This window comes from Carcharhinus amblyrhynchos, chromosome 19 (assembly GCF_965287045.1).
Source record: "Carcharhinus amblyrhynchos chromosome 19, sCarAmb.v2.hapA, whole genome shotgun sequence".
Taxonomy (NCBI): Eukaryota; Metazoa; Chordata; class Chondrichthyes; order Carcharhiniformes; family Carcharhinidae; genus Carcharhinus; species Carcharhinus amblyrhynchos.
Genome location: NC_137342.1, coordinates 29,952,376 through 29,979,979, shown reverse-complemented (window position 1 = coordinate 29,979,979; position 27,604 = coordinate 29,952,376). Strand labels below are relative to the sequence as shown.

Sequence of the window (27,604 nt, the reverse complement as noted above, 5' to 3'; positions counted from 1 at the left end):
TCACTGCGTGGAAGCAGTCAATGGTGGCTCCCACACTGTTTAGGTGGGAATGATCCATTGTTGGAAAAGAGGAAATCCACGCACAAATTAACTCATTTATTTAACAACTTCATTATGTTCTTGTTTCAGCCACATGTATTCCTCACCAGTCCAAACCCAGCCATAGAAAGACAGGAGGAGGCAGTCTCCTGGTCTCCCACTGCCTCCAAAATCTACCTCCACTGAGCTAGGAAAATGGCAACCAATGCCCTCCCCCATTAGTCATATTCTACCAATTAGAGAGGATTCCAATTATTCGTACTCTCTGAATCCTGCTGCTCAACCAGTTTCCTAAGTCTGAGCTTCAGTTTTAGTTAATAAGCTCTTATGACTTCATCAAATGCATTCTGGAGATACATAAATAAAATCCAAGGACATTTCTCTATCATTACTTTAAAAACTTCAATGAGGTTTGTTAAGCATGACCTACACTTTACAAATTCATGCTGGCTCTCTGTTATCAGCTAGAAATATTCAAAATGTTCAGTCACTCTATCCTCTTATAATTTTCCAACAACGAATGTTAGGCTAACTTATTTACAATTTCCTGTTTCCCCTCTCACCTTTCTTAAACAGTGGAATATTATTGCAATTTTTCAATCTAAGGGAATGGTTCCTGAACCAAAAGAGGCAACAGTTAGGACATCCACATTGTTTTCACCTATTTCCTTTAAAACCTTTATGAAAGGGATGAAAATCATCTGGTCCTGGGGATTTGTCATTCTTTAGTGCCATTATTTTAACCATTACTGTTATTTTGCAGTGCAGCGAGTTAGTTACTGACTAGTTACTGACTGATCCTGTGCCATCACTGGAGCGCTGCATATGGTTACAATCCTTTGTAGCTATTTTCTGATAAACATGGTTTTAATTTAAAGATGGAAATTAGCATAAACTTGCTTTGGAACATTTATTTTTCCAATTAGCCTTCATCTTTTGAAGTATATTTATAACCGACAAAAGGAATAACATCTAATATGTGTGCCTATACTATGAAAGTTATAAGTAAAAGCCGTTAGAAACTTTGAAAAACAAGAACCAAAAACTTCATGGATTTACGTAGCCAACTGAAAGCCATTTTGAGGATAGCTTCACAGTTCTGATTCAGAATTAAAAGCAAATTTTCCATTTAAATCATTAAGGGCTGGTAGTTTATAGTATATAATAGTAAAATATGGCATTTTTGCAACTCAAGGTTTCCTTATGTGTAATCACATTGTGAAATTGATAAACAAAACATTGGATGGATGGAATGGCCAGGAACTAAATTAAAATTAAAGGTGTGTAAAAATGCTAAACCAGGATAAACACCTGTCCATAAACTTAGCAAAAGTTGGGTAAAAGTAGTTTTAAATATTTTGAGTTCTTTTTACCAATCCTTGAACCCCACCATGTGTTGTTCATAGTGCACAGATAGAGGGAAATATACTATAAAGCTGTTAGTTAACTTTTATTGGTAAACTGGAAGAATTTTTAATTTAGTGGATTTAACTAAATTCCTCATTTACACACAATTTTTTTTCTCATAAGTATTTAGAATATAATGTGCCATTTATTAAGTCCCTCTCCAATGCAATCATATTCTTCCTATAATGTGGCGCAGAGGAGATTTACCAGGATGCTGTCAAGGCTGGAGGGTCTGAACTGTGAGGAAAGTTTGGACAGGCTGGGGCTGTTTCTTTTGGAGCAATGAAGATTAAGAGGGATCCTGAGAGAGGTGTATAAGATTACAGTGGGCATACGTAATACTCCAGTTGTACCTAAGCAGCGTTTTATACAGTTCAAGCATGACCTCCCTGCTCTTGTATTCTATGCCTCGGCTAATTAAAGCAAGTATCCCCAGTGCCTTCTTAACCATCTTCTCTATCTGCCCTGCCACTTTCAGAAATCTGTGCATATCCACTCCAAGGTGCCTGTGATCTTCAGTACTTTCAGGGTGCTATCACTCATAGTGTAACCCTTTGCCTTGTTAGCTTTCCACACTTTTCTGGGTTAAATTCCATTTGCCACTGCTTTGCCCACCTGACTAGTCCATTAATATTCTCCTGCAGTTTATTACTATCCTCCTCACTTTTCACCACCCTACCAAATTTCATGTAATCCGAAACAGATTTCAGAGAACAAAGAACAAAAACAGCCTGGGAAACAAGCCCTTTGGCCCAACGAGCCCGCGCTGCCATTTTAACACTACCAGTCCCCCCCTCCACCCATGACCCTTATCTATTGTTTTATGGCCATCCACATTGAGGGAAACTAATTTAGGGACAATTTATTACTGCCAATCAGCCTAATAGCACAACTTTGGGGTGTGGGAAGAAACCGGAGCACCCGGAGAAAACCCACGCAAGCACAGGGAGAATACGCAAACTCCCACAGACACTGGCCCAAATCTATGTGTCTGCACAGCAAACAGTGATAGTCACTGAGCTGTCATCTTGCCATCACTCGTCTTGCCATCACTCTCTGTTTCCTTCCCCTCAGCCAATTTGGATTCAATGTGCCACATTACCTTGGATCCCATCTGCCCTTTTGTGATCAGTCTGTTACGAGAGACTTTATTAGAAGCCTTGCTAAAGTCCATATAGACCACATCAAATACATTACCCTCATCAACACTCCTGGTGACCTTCACCAAAATTCCAATTTGTCGAAGGCGACCTTCCGTCAACAAATCCATGAACTACTCCTGATCAATCTATGTCTATCCAAGTGCACTTATATTCTATCCCTCAGAATTCTTTCTAGTAACTCCCCCATCACCAAGGTTAGAATGACTGGCTTATAATATCCTGGTCTATCCCTACCTCCTTTTTTAAATAATGGGACAATGTTAGCAGCTCTCTAGTCCTCTGGCACCTCATCTGTGGACAGTAAGAAGTCTCAACACCAGGTTAAAGTCCAATAAGTTTATTTGGTAGCACAAGCTTTCGGAGCACTGTTCCTTCATCAGGTGAGTGGGAGTTGTGTTCACAAACGGCATATATAGACACAAACTCAATTTAAAAGATAATGGTTGGAATGTGAGTCTTAACAGGTAATAAAGTCTTAAAGGTACAGACAATGTGAGCGGAGAGAGAGCTAAGCAGAAGTTAAAGAGGTGTGTATTGTCTCCAGCCAGGACAGTTAGTGAGATTTTGCAAGCCCAGGCAAGTCGTAGGGGGGTAACAGATAGTGTGACATGAACCCACGGGCCCAGTTGAGGCCGTCCTCATGTGTGTGGAACCTGGCTGTCAGTTTCTGATTCTGCGATTCTGCGCTGTTGTGTGTCATGAAGGCCGCCTTGGAGAACGCTTTCCCAAAGATAGACGCTGAATGCCTGTGACTAATGAAGTGTTCCCCAACTGGAAGGTCACCTAAAGACGCTGAAAGACACCCTCAAAAGAACAGGATATGACACTTGACTCATCGATCAACAGTTCTGACGTGCCACAGTGAAAAACTGCATCGACCTCCTCAGAAGACAAACACAAGACATGGCAAACAGAGTACCCTTCATTGTCCAGTACTTTCCCAGAGTGGAGAAGCTACGACGTCTTCTCCGGAGCCTTCAACATGTCATCGACAAACATCTCGCCAAGGCCATTCCCAAACACCACTTCTTGCCTTCAAACAATCGCACAATCTCACACATACCATTGTCTGCAGCAAACTATCCAGCCATCAGGAGAACAGTGACCATGACACCACACAACCCTGTCACAGCAACCTCTGCAAGGTTGCCGCTTGACAATCACCAGGCAGGAGTGTTCCCTTCCAGTCAGGGAACACTTTAGCAGTCATGGGCAGTCAGCCTCTGATCTTCCAGTAAGCATTCTCCAAGGTGGCCTTCACAGCTCACGACCACACTGAGCAGAAACTGATAGCCAAATTGTGCACACATGAGCCTCAACCGGGATCTTGGGTTCATGTCACACTATTTGTAACCCCCACGACTTGTCTGGGCTTGCAAAATCTCACTAACTGTCCTGGCTGGAGACAATGTACACCTCTTTAATTTGTGCTTGGCCCTCTTTCCACTCACATTATCTGTACCTTTAAGATTTGATTACCTGTAAAGACTTGCATTCCAATCATTTTCTTGTGAATTGAGTTTGTGTCTATATTTGCCCTGTCTGTGAACACAACTCCACTCACCCAATGAAGGGGCAGTGCTCCAAAAGCTTGTGCTGCCAATAAACCTGTTGGACTTTAACCTGGTGTTGTGAGACTTCTTACTGTGTTTACCCCAGTCCAACATCGGCATCTCCACACCTCATCTATGGTCAGAGTGAATTTGAAAATGACTGCCAGTGCCCTTGATACCTTTGTCCTTCCTCCCTCAACAGCCTGGGATACATCTTATCCAGGCCTGTGGATTTAAGGCTGCTAAACTTGCTAATACCTCTTCTCTCTCTATTTTAATTTCTCCAATATTTCAGTCCTCCATCCTGATGTCTCTACACCTGCTTCATCCTTTTCCATTGTGAAGACCAACACAAAGTACTCATTGAGGATTTTACCCACATATTATGGGTCCACATACAGATTACCTATATGATCCCTAATTGGTCCTACTCCTTCCTTAGTTATTATCTTGCTCTATATATATTTTAAAATCCTCTTTGGGGTTTCCTTTATTCTACCTGCCAAAGCTTTTAAATATGCTCTCTTAGCCTTCTCTCTTAGCCCTCTCTTAGCCTTAGAGGGGGATTGAATATAAAAGTAGGGAGGTCTTGCTGCAACTGTACAGGGCACTGGTGAGGCCGCAGCTGGAGTACTGTGTGCAGTTTTGGTCGCCGCACTTACGCAAGGATATTTTGGCCTTGGAGGGAGTGCAGAGGAGGTTTACTAGGCTGATGCCGGAGTTGAGGGGGTTGAACTATGAGGAGAGGCTGAATAAACTAGGCTTGTACTCGTTAGAGTTTAGAAGAATGAGGGGAGATCTCATTGAGACATATAAGATGATGAATGGGATGGATAGGATAGAGGTGGAGAGGCTTTTCCTGCTGAGAAAGGACAGTAGGACTAGAGGGCACAGCCTCAAGATAAAGGGGGGGCGGTTTAGAACGGAGTTGAGGAGGAACTTCTTCACTCAAAGGGTAGTGAATCTCTGGATTTCTCTGCCTGTTGAAGTGGTGGAGGCTGCCTCGCTAAATATATTTAAGACGCGGGTTGATAGGTTTTTGATAGGCAAGGGGATTAAGGGTTATGGGGAGACGGCGGGAAAGTGGAACCGAGCCACGACAGATCAGCCATGATCTTATTGAATGGCGGGGCAGGCTCGAAGGGCTAGATGGCCTACTCCTGCTCCTATTTCTTATGTTCTTCTTAGTTTCTATTTAAGATCCTCTCCTGCAGTTTTTATGCTCCTCTGGGGACTCTCCTGTATTGAACTTTCAGTATCTCTTCTTTTCTTAATACTGACTCTTATGCCCCTTGACATCCAAGGTTCTCTGGTCTTGGTCCCACCCTTTGCCTTTACAGGAACCTAATTACCCTATACTCTTGCTATCTCCTCCTTGAAGGCCTCCCAGTGCTCTAACAGTTTTATCTGCAAAAAACTGCTCCCAGTCCTCTTGGGCTAAAATGTATCTTACCTTAGTAAAATCAGCCTTTTCCCTGTTAAGAAGTTTTATTCTTATCCCATCCTTCTCCTTTTCCATAACTATCCTAAATCTAACTGAATTATGGTCACTATCTCCAAAATGCTCACCTACTGATATGCTGTTTAACTGTTTAGACTCTTTTCCAAATATTAGGTCCAGAATTGTCCCCTCCCTTGTTGGATTTTTCATGTACTAACTAAAAAGGTTCTCCTGGATGCAATTTTGCTCCTTCCCTACCTTGTACACTAAAAGTATTCTAATTAATAGTAAGGTGCTATTATGTCTTATTGTCCCTACACATCTCTGAATTTTGATTGTATATTTGATCCTCTATCTCTCCTTGATTTTTGGGGTCCATCGTACACACCCAACAGTGTGTTTGCCCTTCTGTGTTTTTTAAAATTTTTACCCATATGGCCTCATTTGATGATCCTTCCAGGATATTATCTTCCTTGCTGCTATAATTGATTCCTTGGTCAATGTTGCGATACCCCCCTCTTTCATCCCTCTCTATATCTCATCTCAATACCCTATAACCAGGAATGTTGAACCACCAATCCAGTCCATCTTTTAGCTATGTATTAGTCATAGCTATGATATATGTGTCCATTTGTGCCCTCAGATTGTCCATCTTATTCCCTCGGCTCCTTGCATTAAAATATATTCCATTTAGCCTTGCTATTTTCTTTTCTAGTTTTTCTTTCCTCTGCCTTTCAGGCTCACAGGCGTTTTAACTTCTAATTCCATCTAAGCTACTGTCCGCTCTGAGTTACTTGTCAAGATACCACCCTACCATTTAGTTTAAATCTGCCTCAACAGCATTAGCAAACCTTTCCACAAGGGTATTTGTCCCATTCCTGTTAAGATGTAACCCCTCCAACTTGTACAGGTCTCAACTACTCCAGAAATGATCCCAATGCCCGAGGAATCTAACACCCTCCTCCCTGCACCGTCTCTGTGGCCACACATTCTTCTGCTGTAGCCTTCTGTTGCTATGCTCCCTATTGCACGGCACCAGGAATAATCTAGAGATTTCTATTATTAAAGCTCTGCTTTTCAATTTCCTGCCTAACTCCTTGAAGTCTGCTTGCAGGACCTCATTTCTCTTTCTTAATATGCCATTCGTCCCAATGTAGATCATGACCTCTAGCTCTTTACCCTCCCGCTTCAGACCTTGAGCCCTGGAGGCAACACATCATCCTGGAGTCACGTCTACAGCCACGAAATGTCTGTCTGCTCCCTTTGTTAATGAATCCCCTACCACTTTAACCCTTCCATACTTCCTCCTCCAACTGAGCAGCTGGAGTATCCACAGTACCATGGCCTTGGCTGTGGTTGGTTTCCACAGAGGAACCGTAACTCTCACTGTTTCCAAAGGTGAAAAATGGTTTGTGAGTGGGATGAACTTGGGAGATTCCCTCACTACCTGCCTGCTCTCCTTCCCCTGTCTGGTGATCACCTATTCTCTTCCTGCCTGAACTTTCTTAAGGTGAGGGGTACCACATCTTGAAAGCATAAACCTCTCACCTTCATAAATGCACTGTAGTGCCCCAGCTGCAGCTCAAGTTCCAAAACCTGGAGCTCAGATTGTTCCAGTCAGAGGCAGCTTCCACACATATGATCATCCAGACTACCAAGAACATCTAGGATTTCCTCCATAGTTCAGGATATGCTAATCATGGGTGAGTTCCCCAAATGTAACGTAATTAAATAGAATATATAGCCTAAAAAAATTATTCTAATTTATGTCAGACAAACAACCAGAACCCCTTAACTCTATCTAATGAAGAAATTTTGAAGTTCTAAAATATCTGAAGTTTTTAAGGTATACTTACTGTCTAAGCTAAAATGAAAATTCAGTTATTTCCCTATTAGTTGTGTTTCTTACTTATGTATAGATCACCTTTTTTCGAAAAGAGAATGTTTTTTATTTCTCAGCTATTTGATAGCCTCCCCTAACAGCAGCTCACTCAATTCTGCTGTTTCTATCCTCTCTGCACATGGGATTATGAGTAATCCTGAGATTCCTGCTTTAGAAGTCCTGTTTTTCAATCACTTTCCTAACTCCCTAACGTCTGTTTTCAGACTAAAGTCCACCTTCCTAAAGCATTGGCACCAACATGGACCACAAACTCTGGATGATTACCCTCTCCCAAAAAATGTCCTGCAGTGGCTCCCTGATGTCTTGACTCTGGCACCAGGGAAGCAACATATCCTAGAGTCCCATCTACAGCTACACTTGTTTGTTCCCCTAACCATCAAACTTCCTATCACTACTGCTCTTGCCCTCTTCTTTCTCCCCTCCCTGTACAACAGAGGCATCTGTGCTGCCACACACTCAAGTCTGATTGCATTCCATTGAGGAACCAATGCCTTCACTAGTATTCAAAACAGTGAATGGGACCCCAGCGGACCCATGCACCAGCTGCTTGGTTTTCTTGGAATGCCTGGCAGTCACCCGTTCCCTTTCTGCCTCCAGGCTCCTAAACTGTGGTGTAAACACCTCTCTGAACATGCATGTAGTTCTCCGTCTTGTGGATGCATTACAGTGACTCCAGCTACCACTTGAGCTCTGAAAGTCCCTGGAGATGAGCGGGTTGGACTATGAAGAGAGACTAAATAGACTGGGCCTGTACTCGTTGGAGTTTAGAAGGATGAGGGGGGATCTTACAGAGACTTATAAGATAATGAAGGGGATGGATAGAGTAGAGGTAGAGAGATTCTTCCCGCTTAGAAAGGATAGCAGGACTAGAGGGCACAGCCTCAAGATAAGGGGGGGACAGTTCAGATCAGAGTTGAGGAGGAACTTCTTCACTCAAAGGGTGGTGAATCTCTGGAATTCTCTGCCCTTTGAAGTGGTGGAGGCTACCTCGATAAATATATTTAAGTCACGGGTAGATAGGTTTTTGATAGACAAGGGAATTAAGGGTTATGGGGAGAAAGCGGGAAAGTGGAACTGATTCACTTCAGATCAGCCATGATCTTATTGAATGGCGGGGCAGGCTCGAAGGGCTAGATGGCCTACTCCTGCTCCTATTTCTTATGTTCTTATTTTTATTGTGCTATTTTGTATTCAAGAAATTCTATGCTAAGGTGATCGATCTGGCATACTTGGATCTCTCCCATTGCCTCTTAGTGACTGATTTAAGCACAAAGACACTGGCCTTCTGTTGCAGAAGGCTCACTTCACTGAACATTGCTGGATGCCCAAAGGTAACTTCAGAAAAATTGAACTATTTTCTTGAATATTTTATCATCTCTTTTTCCTGTTTTATTTCTGTTTTAATTCTTCTAGAGTTATATAGCTGCTTCCAAGAAGACTACATGGTTAGTCTGAATCTAGATCCTTATTAATACCATTCTCTTGGATTACCCAAACTTGCTCTTTAGACTTCCAATAACACAGCTTGTCTCCATCTGCAGCAGATGGCCAACATGGGTTTAAGTACAACTCTTTGTTTGGGGCCTACCCATTTATTCAATCCTACTATAACAAAGAACAACACAGCACAGGAAACAGGCCCTTTGGCCCAATGAGCCCGCGCCGCCATTTCAACATTGTGAGTCCCCTCTCCACCCATGACCCTTGTCTATGCTTATGGCACCCCACATTGGAAACCAGATTGAGGGGAGACTAATTTAGGGACAATTTGTTGCACCAATCAGCCTAAGAGCACATCTTTGGGGCGTGGGAGGAAACCGGAGCACCCGGAGAAAACCTGTGCAAGCATGGGGAGAATGCACAAACTCCCACAGACACTGGCCCAAATCCATGTATCTGCACAGCAAGCGGTGATAGTCACTGAGCTGTCGTGTTGCCCAGCATGTGGTCCAGTTTAAGTGTACACTAACGACGTGAAGCACTAGGCTACCCTCGAAACATCCAAGAGCAGCCCTTGCACGATCCACCGTGGATGTCCCTTGTTGGACAACAAGGTGGAACAAAGCACCTGTGGATTAAAAGAGAAAAACATCAATAACATGCACATCTTATGCAAAAGACCCTTCCACTACTACTCTGTCTCCTAAGACCAAGCCAGTTATCAATCCATCTAGATACCTGTCCTTATATTCCATGAGCCTTAACCTTTTCAACCAACCCACCATGAGGGACTTTGTCAAATGCCTTACTGAAATCCATACAGATGACATCAACGGCTCGTCCTTCACCGACCATTTTTGTCACCTCCTCAAAAAATTCTACCAGATTCATAAGGCAAGACTTCCCCTTAACAAAGCCATGCTGCGTATCCCTAATCAGATCGCAACGCTCTAAATGCTCATACATCCTATCCCTAAGAATCCTCTCCAACAACTTCCCTACCACTGATGTCAAACTCACCGGCCTATAATTACCAGGGTTATCCCTACTACCCTTTTTAAACAACGGTACCACATTCGCTATCCTCCAGTCCTCTAGGACCTCACCTGTGTCCAAAGAAGAGACAAAGATTTGTGTCAGAGGCCCAGCAATTTCATCTCTCGCCTCCCTAAGCAGCCTAGGATAAATGCCATCAGGCCCTGAAGATTTATCAGTTTTAATGCTACCTAAAAGCCCTAACACTTCCTCCCTTGTAATGGATAGCTCCTTCAACTGGTCTACAGCTCCCTCCAAGACAGTACCGGACATCAAGCCCGTCTCCTTCATGAATACCGACGCAAAGTATTCATTCAGGATCTCCCCCATTCCCTCGGACTCTAAGCACAGTTCCCCTCCTCTGTCCCTAAGAGGACCGATTTTTCCTCTAACCACCCTTTTGTTCCTGCCATAGGAGTAAAATGCCTTTGGATTTACCTTAATCCTGTCTGCCAAAGCCATTTCATGCCCCCTTTTTGCCCTTCTAACTCCCCGTTTGAGCTCCCTCCTACTCTCTCTGTATTCCTCCAATGCTGTCTCCGTTCCCAGTTGCTTAGACCTAACATATGCCTCTCGTTTCTTCCTGACCAAGTCCTCAATATCCCTAGTAATCCACGGCTCTCTAATTCTATCTTTCCCATCCTTCCTCTTAACCGGCACATGTCTTTCCTGCAACCTTTTCAGTTTTCCCTTGCAAGACTCCCACATGCCAAATGTGGACTTGCCCTCAAACAACCTCTCCCAGGCTGTATCCCTAAGCTCCTGCCTAATCCGGCTGTAGCTAGCCTTCCCTCAATTTAGCACCCTTCCCTTAGGACAGCACTCATCTTTTTCCATTACTATCCTAAAGTAGACAGAGTTGTGGTCACTGTTAGCCGCATGTTCACCTACTGCAACCTCAACCACCTGACCTGGCTCATTGCCCAGAACTAAATCCAGTATAGCCCCCCCTATAGTCGGGCTATCTACATACTGCCCCAAGGACCTTTCCAGTACACATTTTACAAATTCCTCCCCGTCTTAACCCCCAGCTCTAGGCACCTTCCAATCCACCCCAGGGAGATTAAAATCTCCCACTACAACAACCCTATTCTTCCTACACCTATCCAAAATGTCTTTACATATACCTTCTTCCACTGCCCGCGGGCTGTCCAGGATGAGCTGAAAATTTAATCTGTAATACGATCATGTATCTTAACCTTTGCTTTCATCCCAAAGATGAGCCATCCACCAGAGCCAGCCAAGAAGCTTTTGACCTCCCCTTGACACCCAACATATTAAGGGTGGGATGCACAGCACACCATCTCTAAGCATTGAACATCAGCGCAGATACTGTCAAACCAGGGGTCGTGACCATGTTGGATGAGCTGTTAGGGCACAGCAGTGAGGATACATCATGTTCGCTGGGGCAGCTGGTGGAGGCAGCGAGTACCCCATATGCCAGCAGTTGGAGACTGATGTGCAAGGGCCATGCTGAGTCCAATGAAAATGATGCATCTCTGGAGGCACCCACAAGGAAGCAAATGGTGGATGTCCAATAGGTTGCATGAGGAGACCTGGCAGAGATCACTAAGGGTTTGCTTGTCATGGTATCTGTGATGGAGGAGTCCTTGTGAAGCATGAGCGCTGCATTGACTCTGAGCTCCAAAGGCACAGTTTCATCCACTGAGAGAGTGGCAACTGTCCTGAGGAGGCAGCTCCAAAAGCACAATGACACGTTACTGGGATTGTCCTCACACAGCCGCTGACCTTAGGAGATCAGTGCTTGTGTGGAAGAAGTAGGAAGTAACAAGTATGACCAATAGTTACCCATCCTTCATTGGTGCATAGGGAGATGAGGACGCACCTCAGAATAGAAAACAAGGTGGCTGTCATCTGTGTTCACAGAGCCTGGACAAGGACAAAAGCGCCTCCATGTCTCTGGTGGTCGCCGCTCCATCTTCTGAGTCCATGGTGACTGAGGATTTCCCATCGATGTTGCTGAGTGAACCTGCCACGATGGTGCATGCTCAGGTCCCACTGACCAAGGAACAACCTCATATGCAAAATAGGGTAACCAGATCATTAACCTGCTTCAAATGCCACTGTCAGTGTGGAATGGGCAACCTAGACGTAGTACCCACAAAGAAAGCTCAAGACACATTAGTCACAAACAGGGATCCACATTGGGTGTTATTGTTTTCTTTTCACTTAAAGAACTATGTTAATTAACCAGAGGGATTTGCTTTGATTACTTTCATATTAATTTTCTCACCATAAATAACTTACTGCAGTCAAATTCTTACTGCAGAAAATTCCTGTGTGCTGCATTGGTATCAGCTTCACTGCTGTCTTTTGAGAGAGATTCAGGGTGCCAAACATTATTTGGAAAGGAATGGGCTGATGTAATGGAAGGGTGTTATGTATTTCGGATTAAGTTAGAGCTCATTGGTGATTTAGAAAGGCAGGGCATGCCAGCCTATTTGAAAAACTGCTGAATTAAAGTATCCGCTCATCATCCTCAGTCCCTTGCTGCCCGGCATCAGCATCTGCATCATCATCAGTGACCATGTCTAAGACAGATATTGCAGTGTCAGCATTCTCCAGCTCAAAAGGTTTCCCCCAGAGAGAGTGAGATTGTGAAAAGCACAGCAGACCACTACTATGAGCGACATTTGCTCAGGCATCTACTGCAGGTCACCCCCCGATATGTTGAGGCACCTACCTTATCTAAAGCAGCCTCTTCACTACCGTCCTTGTGGATACATAACAGTGGTCGTATCTTTCAAGAGCATCTGTCCTCAGGTGCCATGCAGGCATCTACAGCCATATTTTCAGCAGGTAACCCTTGTCGCCAATCAACCACCTGTCAAGACGAATGGAGCAGCGAAGGGCCTGCACCTTGAGTGGTAAAAAATATATGCATCGTGCGAACTGTCTGAGTACCCTGCACACACCTGTAGAATCTAGGTCTTCTGGTCACACAAAATCTGAACATTCATTGAATGAAAACCCTTCCTATTGACAAAGGCATCCGGCTGGCAACTTGAAGGCCGGATGAGTACAATCAGTGGCACCCTAGATGGGGAGGAACCTTGCAGTGATGGAAAATTCTCTCACCTGCTCAGCCTGGCTGACTTGGTCTGTCCTGAAATGAATGAATCTTCTCACCTGAATAGAATGTCAGTGACATATTTGACACAGCTGTATGCAGCCGACTGAGAGACTACATAGATCACACACAGTGCCCTGGAATGATCCAGAGGCATAAAAGTTAGGTGCCACAAGAGCCATGGGCACTGGGTGCCCACCCACATAATTGGATGCTATCTCCAGTCTAATCATCTGATAGCTGCCCGTTATGGCTTCCCTTAAAAGCCAGAACCTTCTGCAGCACTGGATCTCTGTCATGTCAAGATGGTTTGATCATCACATGGACATTGCAGCAGCTGGGTAGTCACACGTTCTATAGGGATAATCTCTTTGCTCTCTCTGCTGGTCCTGGTCATCTTATGCCTACACCTGTGCCCATGGGGAATGCCTGCCTCACTTTTTATTCACTCTTAACTCAGAGGAGGAAGTGCTCCCTACCAAGTAGACAATTGTTATATATTTAAGTGTTTGCATGAGCTTCAAGAACTAGTCACATGATTTGATGGTGATATCATTGGATTGTTTCACAGGCTCTTGCTTTAGTTTCATTTTCTACTCTGTACAGGCAACATCTTCTGCAATAAACTGTTGTTATTCTGAATCAACGAGAGTAGACCACATTGTTTTCTTTTTGTTTAAAACTCCAATCCCTAACATACTTTGGACATTACAAGATAAACATGGCAATGAGTCGGGATTTTGTTTCATCAGGACCATCGAGAAAAGATCATTGTGGCTCCTTACACTTTTTTAGAAGGCTGGGGAAAATTAACAACAGGATTAAAAATTGAAGGGCCAGTGCAAGAAGACCAAGTAAGAGAATAAACGAGAGAGAAATACATATTACATTTCTTACCAGGAGAAAAAAATTGGGTAGACTTTAAGGTGCAGGGTTGTGCATGTGTTGCAATATGTAGTGGCAGAGCAGGAGACTCACGTCGCAGTTGAAAAATGGTGGATGCAAGTCTTAAGAGTCGCATAAGACTCGCATTCCAACCATTATATTGTAAATTGAATTTGTGTCTTTATATTCTGTTTGTGAACAGAACTCCCAATTACCTGATGAAGGAGCAGCACTCCGAAAGCTCGTGGCTTTTGCTACCAAATAAACCTGTTGGACTTTAACCTGGTGTTGTGAGACTTTTTACTATGTTTACCCCAGTCCAACACCAGCATCTCCACATCAAGAAGAGAATGTTCAGAAATAAAAGTTTGTGACCTTAATCAAAATGAGAAGCAGCCCAGCTACATCAAAGCCAAGAAAAAAAAAGCTCTATGGAAAACATGGAAATAGCTCGGAAATCTATTAGGGCAAGTAAGAAAGATAGATTCACCAGCAAGCAGTAAAGGAACTGGAATAAGAGCATGAATATGTGAATAAAGGGCTGCAAATTAAAGCTTGAGATAAAAAGCACAAGTGGAACTCAGCATCATTGGTCAAAGCATGGAACTCGAAAAGGGCCATGGAAATGCCATGTCATTGATGCTATCCGTTTTGTAATGGGCGAGAGAACTGCTCGTCTCAAAGTGAAACATATCAAAGATTTGATCCATAGTGCTTATGTAGGACATCCTGTATCATCTGACTCAAGGATCACCATGCTGTTGAAGCAGAAGTTCGAGCAGAACTATCATTCCCCAGAACCATTAGTGGGAATTCTCTAGAGATCCAACTGAATGACCAAACTATCCATCATGTGGAATACACAAATGAGCTTGAGAAATTGCCACTCTGCAGCAAAGTGGAAACTGTCTACTGAGGAGGACATAGCAATGACAAAACCCAGAGTGCAACTGTTTGAACAAGTTAGCAATTTAAATGACTTGTCTAATAAATATAACAAGACGAAGGAAGAAATGTTGAATGTAGAAGCAGAGTTCGAAGCAACTATAACAAAAGAAATGTGGCAGTTGTCTGAAAACATGTAAAGCATAAGAAGGGAGAGACTGTTATCAAATGTTAGAAAAGAATGTTGGATTCAACTTGGAAGAAACTCAGAAATGGATAAACTGAATGGACTGCAAAAGCAGAGTGATGGACTAATGAATAGGGGGTGGCACAGTGGTTAGCACTGCTGTCTCACAGTGTCGGGAACCCGGGTTCAATTACAGCCTCGGATGACTGTCTGAATGGAGTTTGCATGTTCTCCCCATGTCTGCGTGGGTTTCCCCTGGGTGCTCTGGTTTCCTCCCACACTATAAAGATGTGTGGACAAGGAGGATTAGCCATGCTAAATTGCCCCTCAGTGTCAGAGACATTATCAAGGTAAATACATGAATTATCAGAGTAAATACATGGGGTTACAGGGATGGGGCCTGGGTGGAATTAGTATCTGTGCAGGCTCAATGGGCCAAATGGCCTCTCTCTGCACTGTAAGGAGTCTATGATTCTAATGACTGTGATTCCTTTTGGCAAGAGTAAGTTATTATAGGAGAAACAAACTCCACAGTGATTGAGGAAGAACTCCAGTGTGTTCAGTAACAGTGCAAACTGGTGAAAAATATCAGTGGATTGAGAATTTCTTGTAAAGAGCTGAAACTCAAGGCTGGAATGCTGATGGAGCAACTTTATATGGACCAAATGGACTAAAACTTGCACATGATGAAAGGAGAATTGGAAACCAAGAATAACAGATTAATCATTGGATACAAACAAACCGACTTCCAGTGGGATGAGAGATTGGGAAATGAAGCTGAGTTGGAACAAATTCAGAAACTAATATTCCTTTTGAAATACCTTTTGTTTTTAATTAAGCCTGAAGTGTCTTGATGATGTTAGAAGTGTGCCATGCTATTACATGTGGTAAGGAGATGTATTTGGTTCGTGTCCTTTCTAGAGTCTTCCTACCCATGACCAGGCAGATCATGAGAAAGACATAGATTACATGACTAAAGAGGTGCTTCACTCTTGTAGAATTCAGGAACTCAAAGGTGCATTACAGGTGGACATCACATGCAGACAACTGCACAACCTCATCATGAGAGCTGGCCTGGGTCCACAAGTGAGCTTCCCCATGAGTTCCACACATTTTTTTGCCATCAGAAATGAACTAACTGTCCAGGATGTACTCAAACTGTGTAGCCAGCAATTCATCACTCCTGCTGCTCTTCAGAGGTACTACACTCAGAAATCTCAGCTGGGGCACCATGGGTTAGAAGCAACTATGGCAAGGGAATCACTATACTGGCCCTCCCTGTGCACCAGCATGAAGTGGGAAATCTCCAGATGTGTACCATGTAATGGACTCAACCTGCATCAATCAAGACCTAAATGAGGTCCTGGACCTCTCATGGTCATTCACGGCAACTAACATTTTTTAATGGAATGTGAAACAACATTTGGTTTCAGTCAACTTGTATTCCGTGTGGTTTGAACTTGAATACTTGCCAAACATGACAAATAACACAGTCATCATCAAACTCACAAGACACTTTGCCACACACAGTATCCCTCAGACTCATGACAGACAATGCTTACCAATTCATCTTCAATGAATTTAGAGATTTTGCACACATTAGACTTTGAGCATATTACAAGCAGTCCCATATATCCACAATCCAATGGACTGGCAGAACACTCATTTAAACATCTTCCAGAGAAATGTGCCTGGGATCAGACATTATTATGCTGCATTCCTTAGTATGCAAAATTTACCACGACAGGGTCTGCCTGTGTCAGCACAGTGACTATTCTACAGATACACCATGGCCATGATTTCTACTGCCAAGGAGACTCTTTTGCAGTCCAAACTCAAAACCAATCATTTAATACCAATTAGAGTCATAGAGATTTACAGCATGGAAACAGGCCCTTAGGCTCAACTTATGCATGCTGCCCAGTTTAAGCTAGTCCCAATTGCAGTTGGCCCATATCTCTCTATTACCATCTTACCCATGTAACTCTCTAAATGCTTTTTAAAAGTCAAAATTTCCCCGTCTCTACTACTGCCTCTGGCAGCTTGTTCCAGACACTCACCACCCTCTGAGTGAAAACAATTGCCCCTTTGGACCCTTTTGTATCTCTCCCCTTTCATCTTAAACCTATGCCCACTGTTTTTAGACTACCCTATCTTTGGGAAAAGATGTTGACTATCTACCTTATCTATGTCCCTCATTATTTTATAGACCTCTATAAGATCACCACTAAGCTTCCTATGCTCCAGGGAAGAAAGTCATAGAACATAGAAAAACTACAGCACAAACAGGCCCTTCAGCCCACAAGTTGCGCCGATGATATCCATACCTACTAGGCTTACTTATAACCCTCAATTCTATTAAGTCCCATGTACTCATCCAGAAGTCTCTTGAAAGACTCTATTGAATTTGCCTCCACCACCACCGACGGCAGCCAATTCCACTCACCCACCACCCTCTGAGTGAAAAACTTACCTCTGATATCTCCTCTGTACCTACTCCCCAGCACCTTAAACCTGTGTCCTCTCATAGCAACCATTCCAGCCCTTGGAAAAAGCCTCTGAGGATCCACTCGATCAAAACCTCTCAACATCTTATACATTTCTATTAGGTCACCTCTCATCCTTTGTCTCTCTAAGGAGAAGACCGAGCTCCCTCAACCTATCCTCATAAGGCATGCCACCCAATCCAGGCAACATCCTTCTAAATCTCCTCTGCACCCTTTCAATAGCTTCCACATCCTTCCTGTAATGAGGCGACCAGAACTGAGCACAGTATTCCAAGAGAGGTCTGACTGGTATCTTATAAAGCTGCAACATTATCTCTCGACTCCTAAACTCAATCCCCCAATTGACGAAGGCCAGTACACCACACGCCTTCTTAACCACATCCTTTACCTGCGAGGCTGATTTAAGAGTCCTGTGGACCCAGACCCCAAGGTCCTTCTGATCCTCTACACTGCTAAGAGGCTTACCTTTGATATTACACTCCTTCAACCCATTTGACCTGCCAAAATGGACCACTACACATTTATCCGGGTTGAAGTCCATCTGCCACTTCTCCGCCCAGCCTTGCATCCTATCTATATCACGCTGTGACATAAGTAATATATATAATATATATGACATATCTAAGTCCCAGTTTATCCAGCCTCTCCTTATAATTCAAACCATCAAGTCCTGGTAACATCCTAGTAAATTTTTTCTGTACTCTTTGTAGTTTAATAATATCCTTTCTATAATATGGTGACCAGAACTGTACAGAGTATTCCAAGTGTGGCCTTACTAATGTTTTGTACAACTTCAACAAGACGTTCCAACTCCTGTATTCAACGTCCTGACCAATGAAACCAAGCATGTTGAATGCCTTCTTCCCCTGTCCATCTGTGACCCCACTTTCAAGGAGCTATGAACCTCTACTCCTAGATCTCTTTGTTTTATAACTCTCCCCAGCGTCCTACCATTAACTGAGTGGGTCTTGCCCTGATTCAACCTCCCAAAATGCATCACCTCACATTTATCTAATTAAACTCCATCTACCATTCGTTGGCCCACCAGCCCAATTGATCGAGATTCCACTGCAATCCTAGATAACCTTCTTCACTGTCCACATGCCATCAGTCTTGTTGTCTTCTGCAAACTTACTAACCACGCCTCCTAAATTCTCATCCAAATCATTAACATAAATAACAGTGGACCCAGCATCGATCCTCGAGGTATACTGATGGTCACAGGTCTCCAGTTTGAAAAACAACCCTCTACAACCATTCTCTATCTTCTGTCATCAAACCAATTTAGTATTGTAAGTCTCACAACACCAGGTTGAAGTCTAACAGGTTTATTTGGTAGCACAAGCTTTCGGAGTGTTGCCCCTTCATCAGGTGAGTGAAGAGTTCTGTTCACAAACAGGGCATATATAGACACAAATATAGATACAAAACTTTGTATCCAACTGGCTACCTCACCCTGAACCCTGAACCCTGTGAGATTTAATTTTATGCAATAACTTATCATGCAATATCTTGACAAAGGTCTTGCTTAAGAAATTAAGAGGAAAAATATTCTATGATCATACCGCTTGCAGACTTACCTCTAAAATTGGTCAAATGGTCAGCCATAACAAGTTGGTATGGGTATACAGCCAGGCTTCACAGCTGAATAATTATGTAGTAGCCTCTGACAATTCTCTCTATCTATGAATGCACCATTACCTACTATAGGTATTGGAACCTGCACTAGCAGATGCCATTGTACCCTAACCACTCAGCCTACAACAAAGGCCCCTGCATCAGTGGAAATAGATGGTCTTCTATTGGGTACACTGAAGGATGTCCCTGAACACCAGCCTGATGATAACACCTACAGCACAGCCAACTGGCACAATGTGACTAAACCAAACACAAGGTTCCAGCACAATGTAACAAATTAGTCTACAACTGGCCTTTTTTTTTTACACAAGAAAACGGTTGGGGGCAGAGTGAGGAGACATAATGGGCTATGCACTAGTAGCAACAGCTTAATCAATATTTCACCCTATATAAATGGCTACGTATTGTTAGCCTGTTCAATTTGTATGCTATAAAATGATTTGCAGTTATTGTCCGCGCACACTTATATCTCACTACTACCAGCTGTCCCAACTTAAATGGGGAAGAAGTAGACTGAGTCTATATCTATGCATTTCTACAAGCTTATTTAAGGAAAGATGTAAATACATTGGGAGCAATTCTGAGAAGACTTACCAGACTAATACCTGAAATGGGTGAATCGTCTTACGAGGAAAGGTTGGACAGGCTTGGCTTGTATCCACTGGAGTTTAGAACAGTAAGAAGTCTCTTGACTGAAACATATACGATCTTGATGGGTTTCGATAGAGTGAATTTGGAAAGGAACTTTTCTCTTGTGGGAGAACCTAGAACAGGGATCACTGTCTAAAAAGATTTAAAATGGAGATGAGGTGATTTTTTTCACCCAAAGTCGTGAGTTTTTGAGCTGTCTTCCTGGAAAGGTGGTGAAAGCATAGTTTTTGGATATCTTAAAGGCAAAGGTGAATAAATTCGTGGCAAACAGGGGATGGAAGGTTATTGAGGGTAAGCGGGATACAGGTTTGAAGTTACTAACAGATCAGTCGTGCTCTTATTAAATGGTGGAGCTGGCTCGAGGGGGCGGAATTACCTACTCCTGGCTCCTTGTTTGTATATTAATATGTTCATTCATCATTGCCCTGCATTCACTAGCCATGATATCATATACACCATCTCTTTATTTTTGGCCATGGGCCACTGAGGTAGAAAGAAACCCATAAACCATCTGAGTATGGATTTCAAAAAATGTTAAGGTGCATAAACCAAACACACATGCCATTCAGGAAATAAAAATAATCTAGTGAGACCCCATATACAACAAGATGCTTTTACGCAATATGTTCTGTGTGCTCCTACATTGTGTTCTCCTTCAGCTGGGACTAATGTGGAAGCAGGCTGCTGGCAATGCTGCTCCCGTGCATGAGATGGTTGCAGCAGATGAGCTCTGAGTTTCGGAACCTTAGAGAAGCCCAGCAAACACTGTAGTATGTGCATAAAGGCACATCTGTCATCGGTGCTAGCTGTAGTGTTAACATTATTGTCAAAGTGGTCAATGGTCCACTGTCAGCAACCTTGTGCAGGGCCCCAATACCAGAGGTCCCAGGAAATAGGTGGTAACTTAAATATTTTTATTTGATTTAACCCACTTTGCAGCTTTTACAGTGGGTGGCTAGAGTTCCCAGGCCTCAATATGTCTCAGCTGAAGGGAGGCAAGAACAACTGGGAGAAAGAAGTGCCTTTGCAGCACTGTTTTCAGACCAGAATGAGTATTTTCTCTGATCAATCCAAAAGGATCCTCTGCGCAGTACCAATCAGCATAATCCTTTCCCCATAAAAGAACCCTCGTGTTGGACTTCATAACCCAGGCAGGAATAGAGTGACTGCAGTCTAATACATTCACTTGACCTAATGTTAATCCCTCCCACGCACCATTCTCACAGGGTGAGAGTAAAGCTGCAAATATTATTTCAAAATATACCTTAATTGGTTGGAAAATAGAGTCCAACTCTTAAAAAATATTTATTCAGTACTTGCTCAAATTCAAGGGTGGTAGTCACTGCTATAAAGTAAGACAAAAGCAGTCAATTTCTACATTTAGCAATGGGATAAATGATCAGATTTCTGTTTTCTTGTTGTTGGCTGAGGGATAAATGTTGGCCAGGCTATTAGAAGTTCTGAGTAATGCCAGGGGATCTTTTGCATCTGTCTGAGAGTGCTGAGGGGCTTTGGTTTAACCAAAGGCCAGCACCTCTGACAGTGCAGCATTCCTTCAGTACTGAAGTATCAGCCTTACAGTGCTTTGGTGATGGCTTTAATAAAATGCTGTATTTGCAAAGTGAGATTTTATTTATTGTTTCATTGATTCATCAGATTACAGACTTAAGCATCCAGTATTTGGCTGGTGTGTGCCATTATATGTACTCCTTGGATATCTCAGGTTGTGTCAGTCTTACTGATTCAATATTTACGTTCCTAAAGAAAGGCTGCAAAAAGCTACGAATTCTCAAGATGCTATACTGCTCAAATATCACCAAGTAAGTGTCTTCAGTTAATTGGTAAAATAAGCAAAAGTGGTATTAGAAAATACTTTTTTGCATAGCATGTTACTAAGCTCTGGAATGCAGTGCCTGAAACTGTGGTGGAGGCAGGTTCAAAATTGAGGCATTCAAAGGGAACTAATGATTATTTGAAAAATAGAAAAAGGGAGAAGGGAGGAGAATTCAATGAGCTGGTGCTGTCACATTGAGCCAAATGGCCTCCCTCTGTGCTGTAACAACTGTGTGATTCTGCAAACTTTTGGAGACAAAACAAAAGGCCATGGGGAGGGATAGAGGTGAACGAGGAACCTCTGTGGAAGCGCAGCATGAGACCTGAGTTATTTTAATTCTCAGGCTTCATTCAAATATCACAGCACTGTTGCCTTCCTGAAACCAGCAGGACTGACGTCTGAGTTGACAGGTGAGAATGGAAAATAAGGTTTGGAGCCTTAGCACACTGAGCACTCATATAATGTCACTTCTAAACAAATGCTTTAGCAGTTAATAAAGAGGTGCAGCCAAGGCTGCACAGTCCCAAGGACCTCTAGTGGAGCCCAGGGTAGAAGTAACTTTGCAATAATTACCTTTGTGTCTTCTGGCCAGTCATTCCTATAATTCGGCTGTCGGCTTTATCTTCTGCAGGGCCTTCCCCAATTCAATATTAAAATCACATTATGACACCAACGATGTCCTTAGGGCGTAACTTATGAGGTTAGAGTAGGTCCTTGGAAGGCTGAAATGGTCATAAAAATGGACCAACCTCAGGCCAGTAAGTCAACTCAGCCTAATCTTAACCATTCCACAATCTTGCTAGATAAAGGAGGTTAGAAATTGAGGCTTAGTATCTAGTCTGCTCACTTTGAAGAGAACTATTGGCTACATCACGTTCACTCCCACCCAAAAAATAAGGATCCTACAATGTAGCATTCTATCTATTCACTCCACTGAGGGCTATAGAGATTTGCTAAAGAGGGATAAGTTGGCCCAAGACAGTTCCTCCTGAATTACCAAGCTATAAACTTAAAGGTCATTTTTCTCCAAATTCTTACAGCAGTCCAATTTCAATAAGGCAGTACATGACTGAGCTCTAGCACTGGAAGTAACCATGACTTTCCATGCTTGATAAACTTAGTGTATCTTCCTGCAGTGGAACATCCATAGATATGGATGTTGCTATTATGGGAGGTATTCTGCTGACCCCAACATTTGGCTTGAAGTTTTACATGCAAAGATAGTGATTTCCATGTATATAAGTATAGAAAGCATGGGAAGAAACCATCCATTCCAACCAACATACTCCTCTAGGCATACTGCATACATGTACACCATATTTCTATTTGTCTACTGAATTTCTCATTTTTGCAGTAACAAACCTGAAGCCAATTAAAACTGAGAAGTTCCTCTCCAATCTGCTATCACAATCCAGCAATCCAGTAAAGCATGAGAACCCATAAATAGTTCTAATTCCAACTAACGTACATATTTCCATCTATAATTAGAAATTTGTTCTTTCTCAGGAAATTGCTGAGCCCGTTTTTGAAGGACTTTAGGAAATTCAGAAGCACTGAATGATTCCATTAAATGTTCCAGAGGATGCTGACTTTCTGAGAAGAAATAAGTCTAATCTAGTTCCCTGCTTATTTATCTTAAATACTCTCCCATTCCTAGCCAACCCAAACATTAGAAGAAACTGGATAGAATCTGATGCTTTCTTCATTTTGAATACCTTAATTATATCAATGATCAGATAATAGTCCAAGGCCACTACTGAAAACAAAATCCAACATATAATTTTTCTTGGTATACTCCTTGACATGTTAAAAAATATTGTCGACATATCAACAAATATTTTCTGCCTTGCCTCCCTTGAAACTTAGCTCTCTCTTGGACTTCAGGCAACCATCCGCCAGTGTATTTAATAGATAGGCAATTGAAATCCTACATAACTCTACTCTGTAGAACTGTTTTCTAATTCATTGTTCCCCTCTCTGCTGGCAAATGACTTGTAGATCAATATTAGGTGCCAAAGATAAACTTGGACCAACTTCCTGATCCTAAACTGTTTCAGCTCCTTTCTGCTGCGAGATCTTTAGTAAAGTTGGACTTTTATTTTTATTATATGTTGTGCTCATAACTTTGAGAATCTTATTACAGAGGAACCATTGGTTCTGCTATATTCATCTCGGAGACAGCTAAGCATTAGAGAAAAAGGGAGAAAACAGGGAAACGAGATAGCAAAAGACAACTTGAAAATGATAAAACTGCACAGCAACATATATTGAATGCTAAAGGAGCCTATGTGAATCACAAACGTTCATGAATAATGCAAATACAGACCTGTTGTGCTAATGTATATTTCAATCAGAGATACAAACCAACAGGGAAACAGCTCCACTTTCCATTTTAGCTTATATACTGTATTACTAATTTAAAAAACAGCTCAGTGGCAACCTTATTGTATAGCTCTGCGATACAATTCCCCCAATTTTAACTTGGATTCAAAAATGAAGCATGCAAGACAGGTGGTGGACAATGTGTCTGCAATACTGTGTGACATGGAAAGCCAGACACCATTAAACATACGTTCACACAAACATGGAGTAAGGTTAGACCATTTTGTCCCTTGAGCCTGTTCTACCATTTAAAAAGATCATACCTGATCTGATTGTAACCTCAAACCTGTATTCCACTTAACCTGATTACCTATCTCCCTCTTACGTCACATTTCAGAGTTTCTAGTCAGGATCATGCATTTGCAGTGAGCTGCCCATCTGCATAATGGAATTTCTCATCCATTGTTTAAAGCCTCAGATCCACTCTGCAAGATAGCCTGAGGATGATTGCATTGACTGAAAAGTGCAATCATAAATCAATGACTTGGCTGAAAAGAGAGAAGACAATCACCTGGTTCTCAGATGCTCGTCTGGCAATCATGCTGGTTATAGCGAGAGCTAGGAGGATGTGCTGTTCCCTTCAAACTGAACATGAAGCTGTATCATGCTATGATCACTATTGTATAGAGGCTTCCTACCATGCGGTTATTGATTAATTGTGTCTCGTTCATTAGCAGGGCCTGATGCACTGCTCTAAGAAATCGTCCTGATAAACTCTGTGAAGTCATGTTCCAGACTTTGCCAATTTGATTCACTCAATGTACATGTAGATTAAAATCACCCATGATTGTGTTCCCTTTCTTACATGCAGGGCACATACAGAGATTAGCAGGGTAAATACATGGGGTTATGGGGATAGGGCCTGGGTGAGATTGTTGTCAGAGCAGACTTGATGGGCCAAATGGCCTCCTTCTGCACTGTAGGGATTCTATGATCTTATGCCCCATATTTTGTCTTGTAAACTCTACCCTACCATGTAACTGTTGTTGGGGGGTTTATAAACAATTCCCACAAGTGACTGCCAGTCTTTCTTATTTCCTATCTCTACCCAAACCAACTCTACATCTTGCTCTTTCAAGCAAAGTTAATCTCTTACGAATGACATTCTTTTAATTTGTTTATACATTTCAGTGCAGCTTTTTTTCCTGCATCTAATTTTTTCTCCTATTTTAGAGAAGCTGTGAAAGCAGTAACCAATGTTCAGCATGTGGAATATAATGACGAAAATCCACCAATATGGTTTGGATATGATAATAAAGGGAACGAGCTGGTCACTACCAAACAGGAAGATGAAAAGACTAAAAAACCTGATCAATAAATTGCTACGAATATCTGAAGTCTACACTCTATATATATATATATATATATATATATACACACACACACATAGATATACATATAAAACTTGTATATCATTTTATTGTAATTACTTGTAGACAGCAACTTTACCAATGATTTTTGATCACTTATGTATCTAAAAATAAATTTTGCAATGTAAATTCCAAGTTAGGACTGTAATTATTGTTGTGTACAAACCTGACTGATTTAGAGATACCAAAATCATCTTAACTACTGTAGATATAAAACAGTTTATTTAAAGCTGTACCAATAGTCAATTTGCTTTCTAATATTTAACTCTGATTTTTCACTCTTTGTAATTTGTAAAGAAAGCAAAATATTACACTGGTCCGCCAGTCATGCAATAAACATTGCAAAAAAACTATAATAGTCACTACTTTGTAGGTTCAATGTATAATGATTAAAATGGAGGCAGAGATGGTGAAAAGTATTGAAAAGTTTCTGGAAGCAGAAACTAAATTGTGTAGACAAACATTCCATTCTAAAATTTAAGGTTGAACATTATACATTTCAAATTGTGATATTTTATTTTAAAATTATAAATATGTACACATAAGTTAATAAGTTCAAATTGTGTAACACTGGATTATATACTGTCTGTACATCACTTATTGAACCATTAAAGTAGTCCCAAGATATGTAGTTCTAGTAATGAAAGATCTAAAACAATATTGCTACAACAGTGTTCAAAGTATTGCTTAAATTATTTTGGAAAAGTTTGTTTGTACCACTTTTTGGATATGCACATTTCAAAATAAACTGACAAATTAAGAACACAAAGAAATCTTGCATTCATGGAAAATGGGTGTTGCTGGCTGGCCAGCATTTATCACCACGCCCAGTTGCCCTTGGAGGGCAGTTGAGAATCAACCACATTCCTGCGGCTCTGGAGTCACGTGTAGACCAGACCGGGTAAGGTCGGCAGATGTCCTTTCCTAAAAGACATTAGTGAACTTGATGGGTTTTTCTGACAATTGACAATGGTTTCATGGTCATCAATAGATTCTTAATTTCAGATATTTTTATTGAATTCAAATTCCACCATCTGCCGTGGTGGGATTCGAATCTAGGCCCCCAGAATATTAACTGAGGTCCTCGATTAATAGTGGATTAATTAATTCAATAAAACAGTTTCCTCATGAAATTTCATTGCATGCATTTACATTAGAAAATTAGCAGCAAAACTAAAAGAATGCTTAAATTTTTAATCAACATCTTTCATAAACCTCAGTGTCAAAGCCCTTTACAACAACTAATCATATACACAGGGTGGAATTTTTCGGCCCCCACGGCATGTTTGCTAGCAGCGAAGGTAGCCTGCCATTGGCCAGGGTTTTATGTAGGCCACACCCTCCACTCTACACCAATGTCTCGGCACTCTACACCAGCATCCCCCACGACAACGGCATTGCTGCAGCTGCCTCAGTACTCAATGCCAATAACTGCCAATCCCCAGATGCACTTCTACAACTCATTTGCTTCATCCCAGACCACAACATCTTCAACAACCAGACACATGGAACAGCCATGGGGACCAAATTCGCACCTCAATATGCCAACATCTTCATGCACAGGTTCGAACAAGATTTCTTCACCGCACAGGACCTTCAACTGATGTTATACACTAGATACATTAATGACATTTCCTTTCTCATGGCAAACAATCACTGAAACAACTACATGATGATATCAACAACTTCCATCCCACCATCAGATTCACCGAGGACTACTCTCCAGAATTGGTTGCATTCTTGGACATACACATCTCCATCAAGGACGGTCACCTCAGCAATTCACTGTATTGCAAGCCCACAGATAACCTCACGATTCTCCAGCTTCCACCCTAAACATGTTAAAGAAGCCATCCCCCACGGACAAGCTCTCCATATACACAGGATCTGCTCAGATGAGGAGGATCACAATAGACACCTATAGGCCCTGATAGATGCCCTTGTAAGAACAGGATACGGCACTTAACTCATTGATCGATAGTTTCAACGTGCCACAGTGAAAAACTGTGTAGTCCTCAAAAGATAAATACGGGACACAGCGGACAGAGTACCCTTCGTCATGCAGTACTTCCCCAAAACTGAAAAGCTACGGCATCTTCTCCAGAGCTTTCAACATGTCATCGATGAAGATGAACATCTCGCCAAGGCCATCCCCACACTCCACTACTTGCCTTCAAACAACCGCACAACCTC

General features: G+C 42.1%; 1 protein-coding gene across 1 annotated transcript in view; it reads left to right on the top strand.

The window, feature by feature from the left end:
- fbxl13 (F-box and leucine-rich repeat protein 13) overlaps positions 1-25,382 on the top strand; it is a 246,667-nt gene extending 221,285 nt beyond the window's left edge. Inside the window, exons 20-22 of the mRNA XM_080207484.1 lie at positions 8,703-8,837; positions 21,482-21,645; positions 25,215-25,382. Of these exons, the coding sequence (XP_080063610.1) occupies positions 8,703-8,837; positions 21,482-21,645; positions 25,215-25,359 (444 nt within the window). The 3' untranslated portion in view covers positions 25,360-25,382. The remainder of the gene's footprint in view (positions 1-8,702; positions 8,838-21,481; positions 21,646-25,214) is intronic.
- Positions 25,383-27,604: the final 2,222 nt, after the last annotated feature.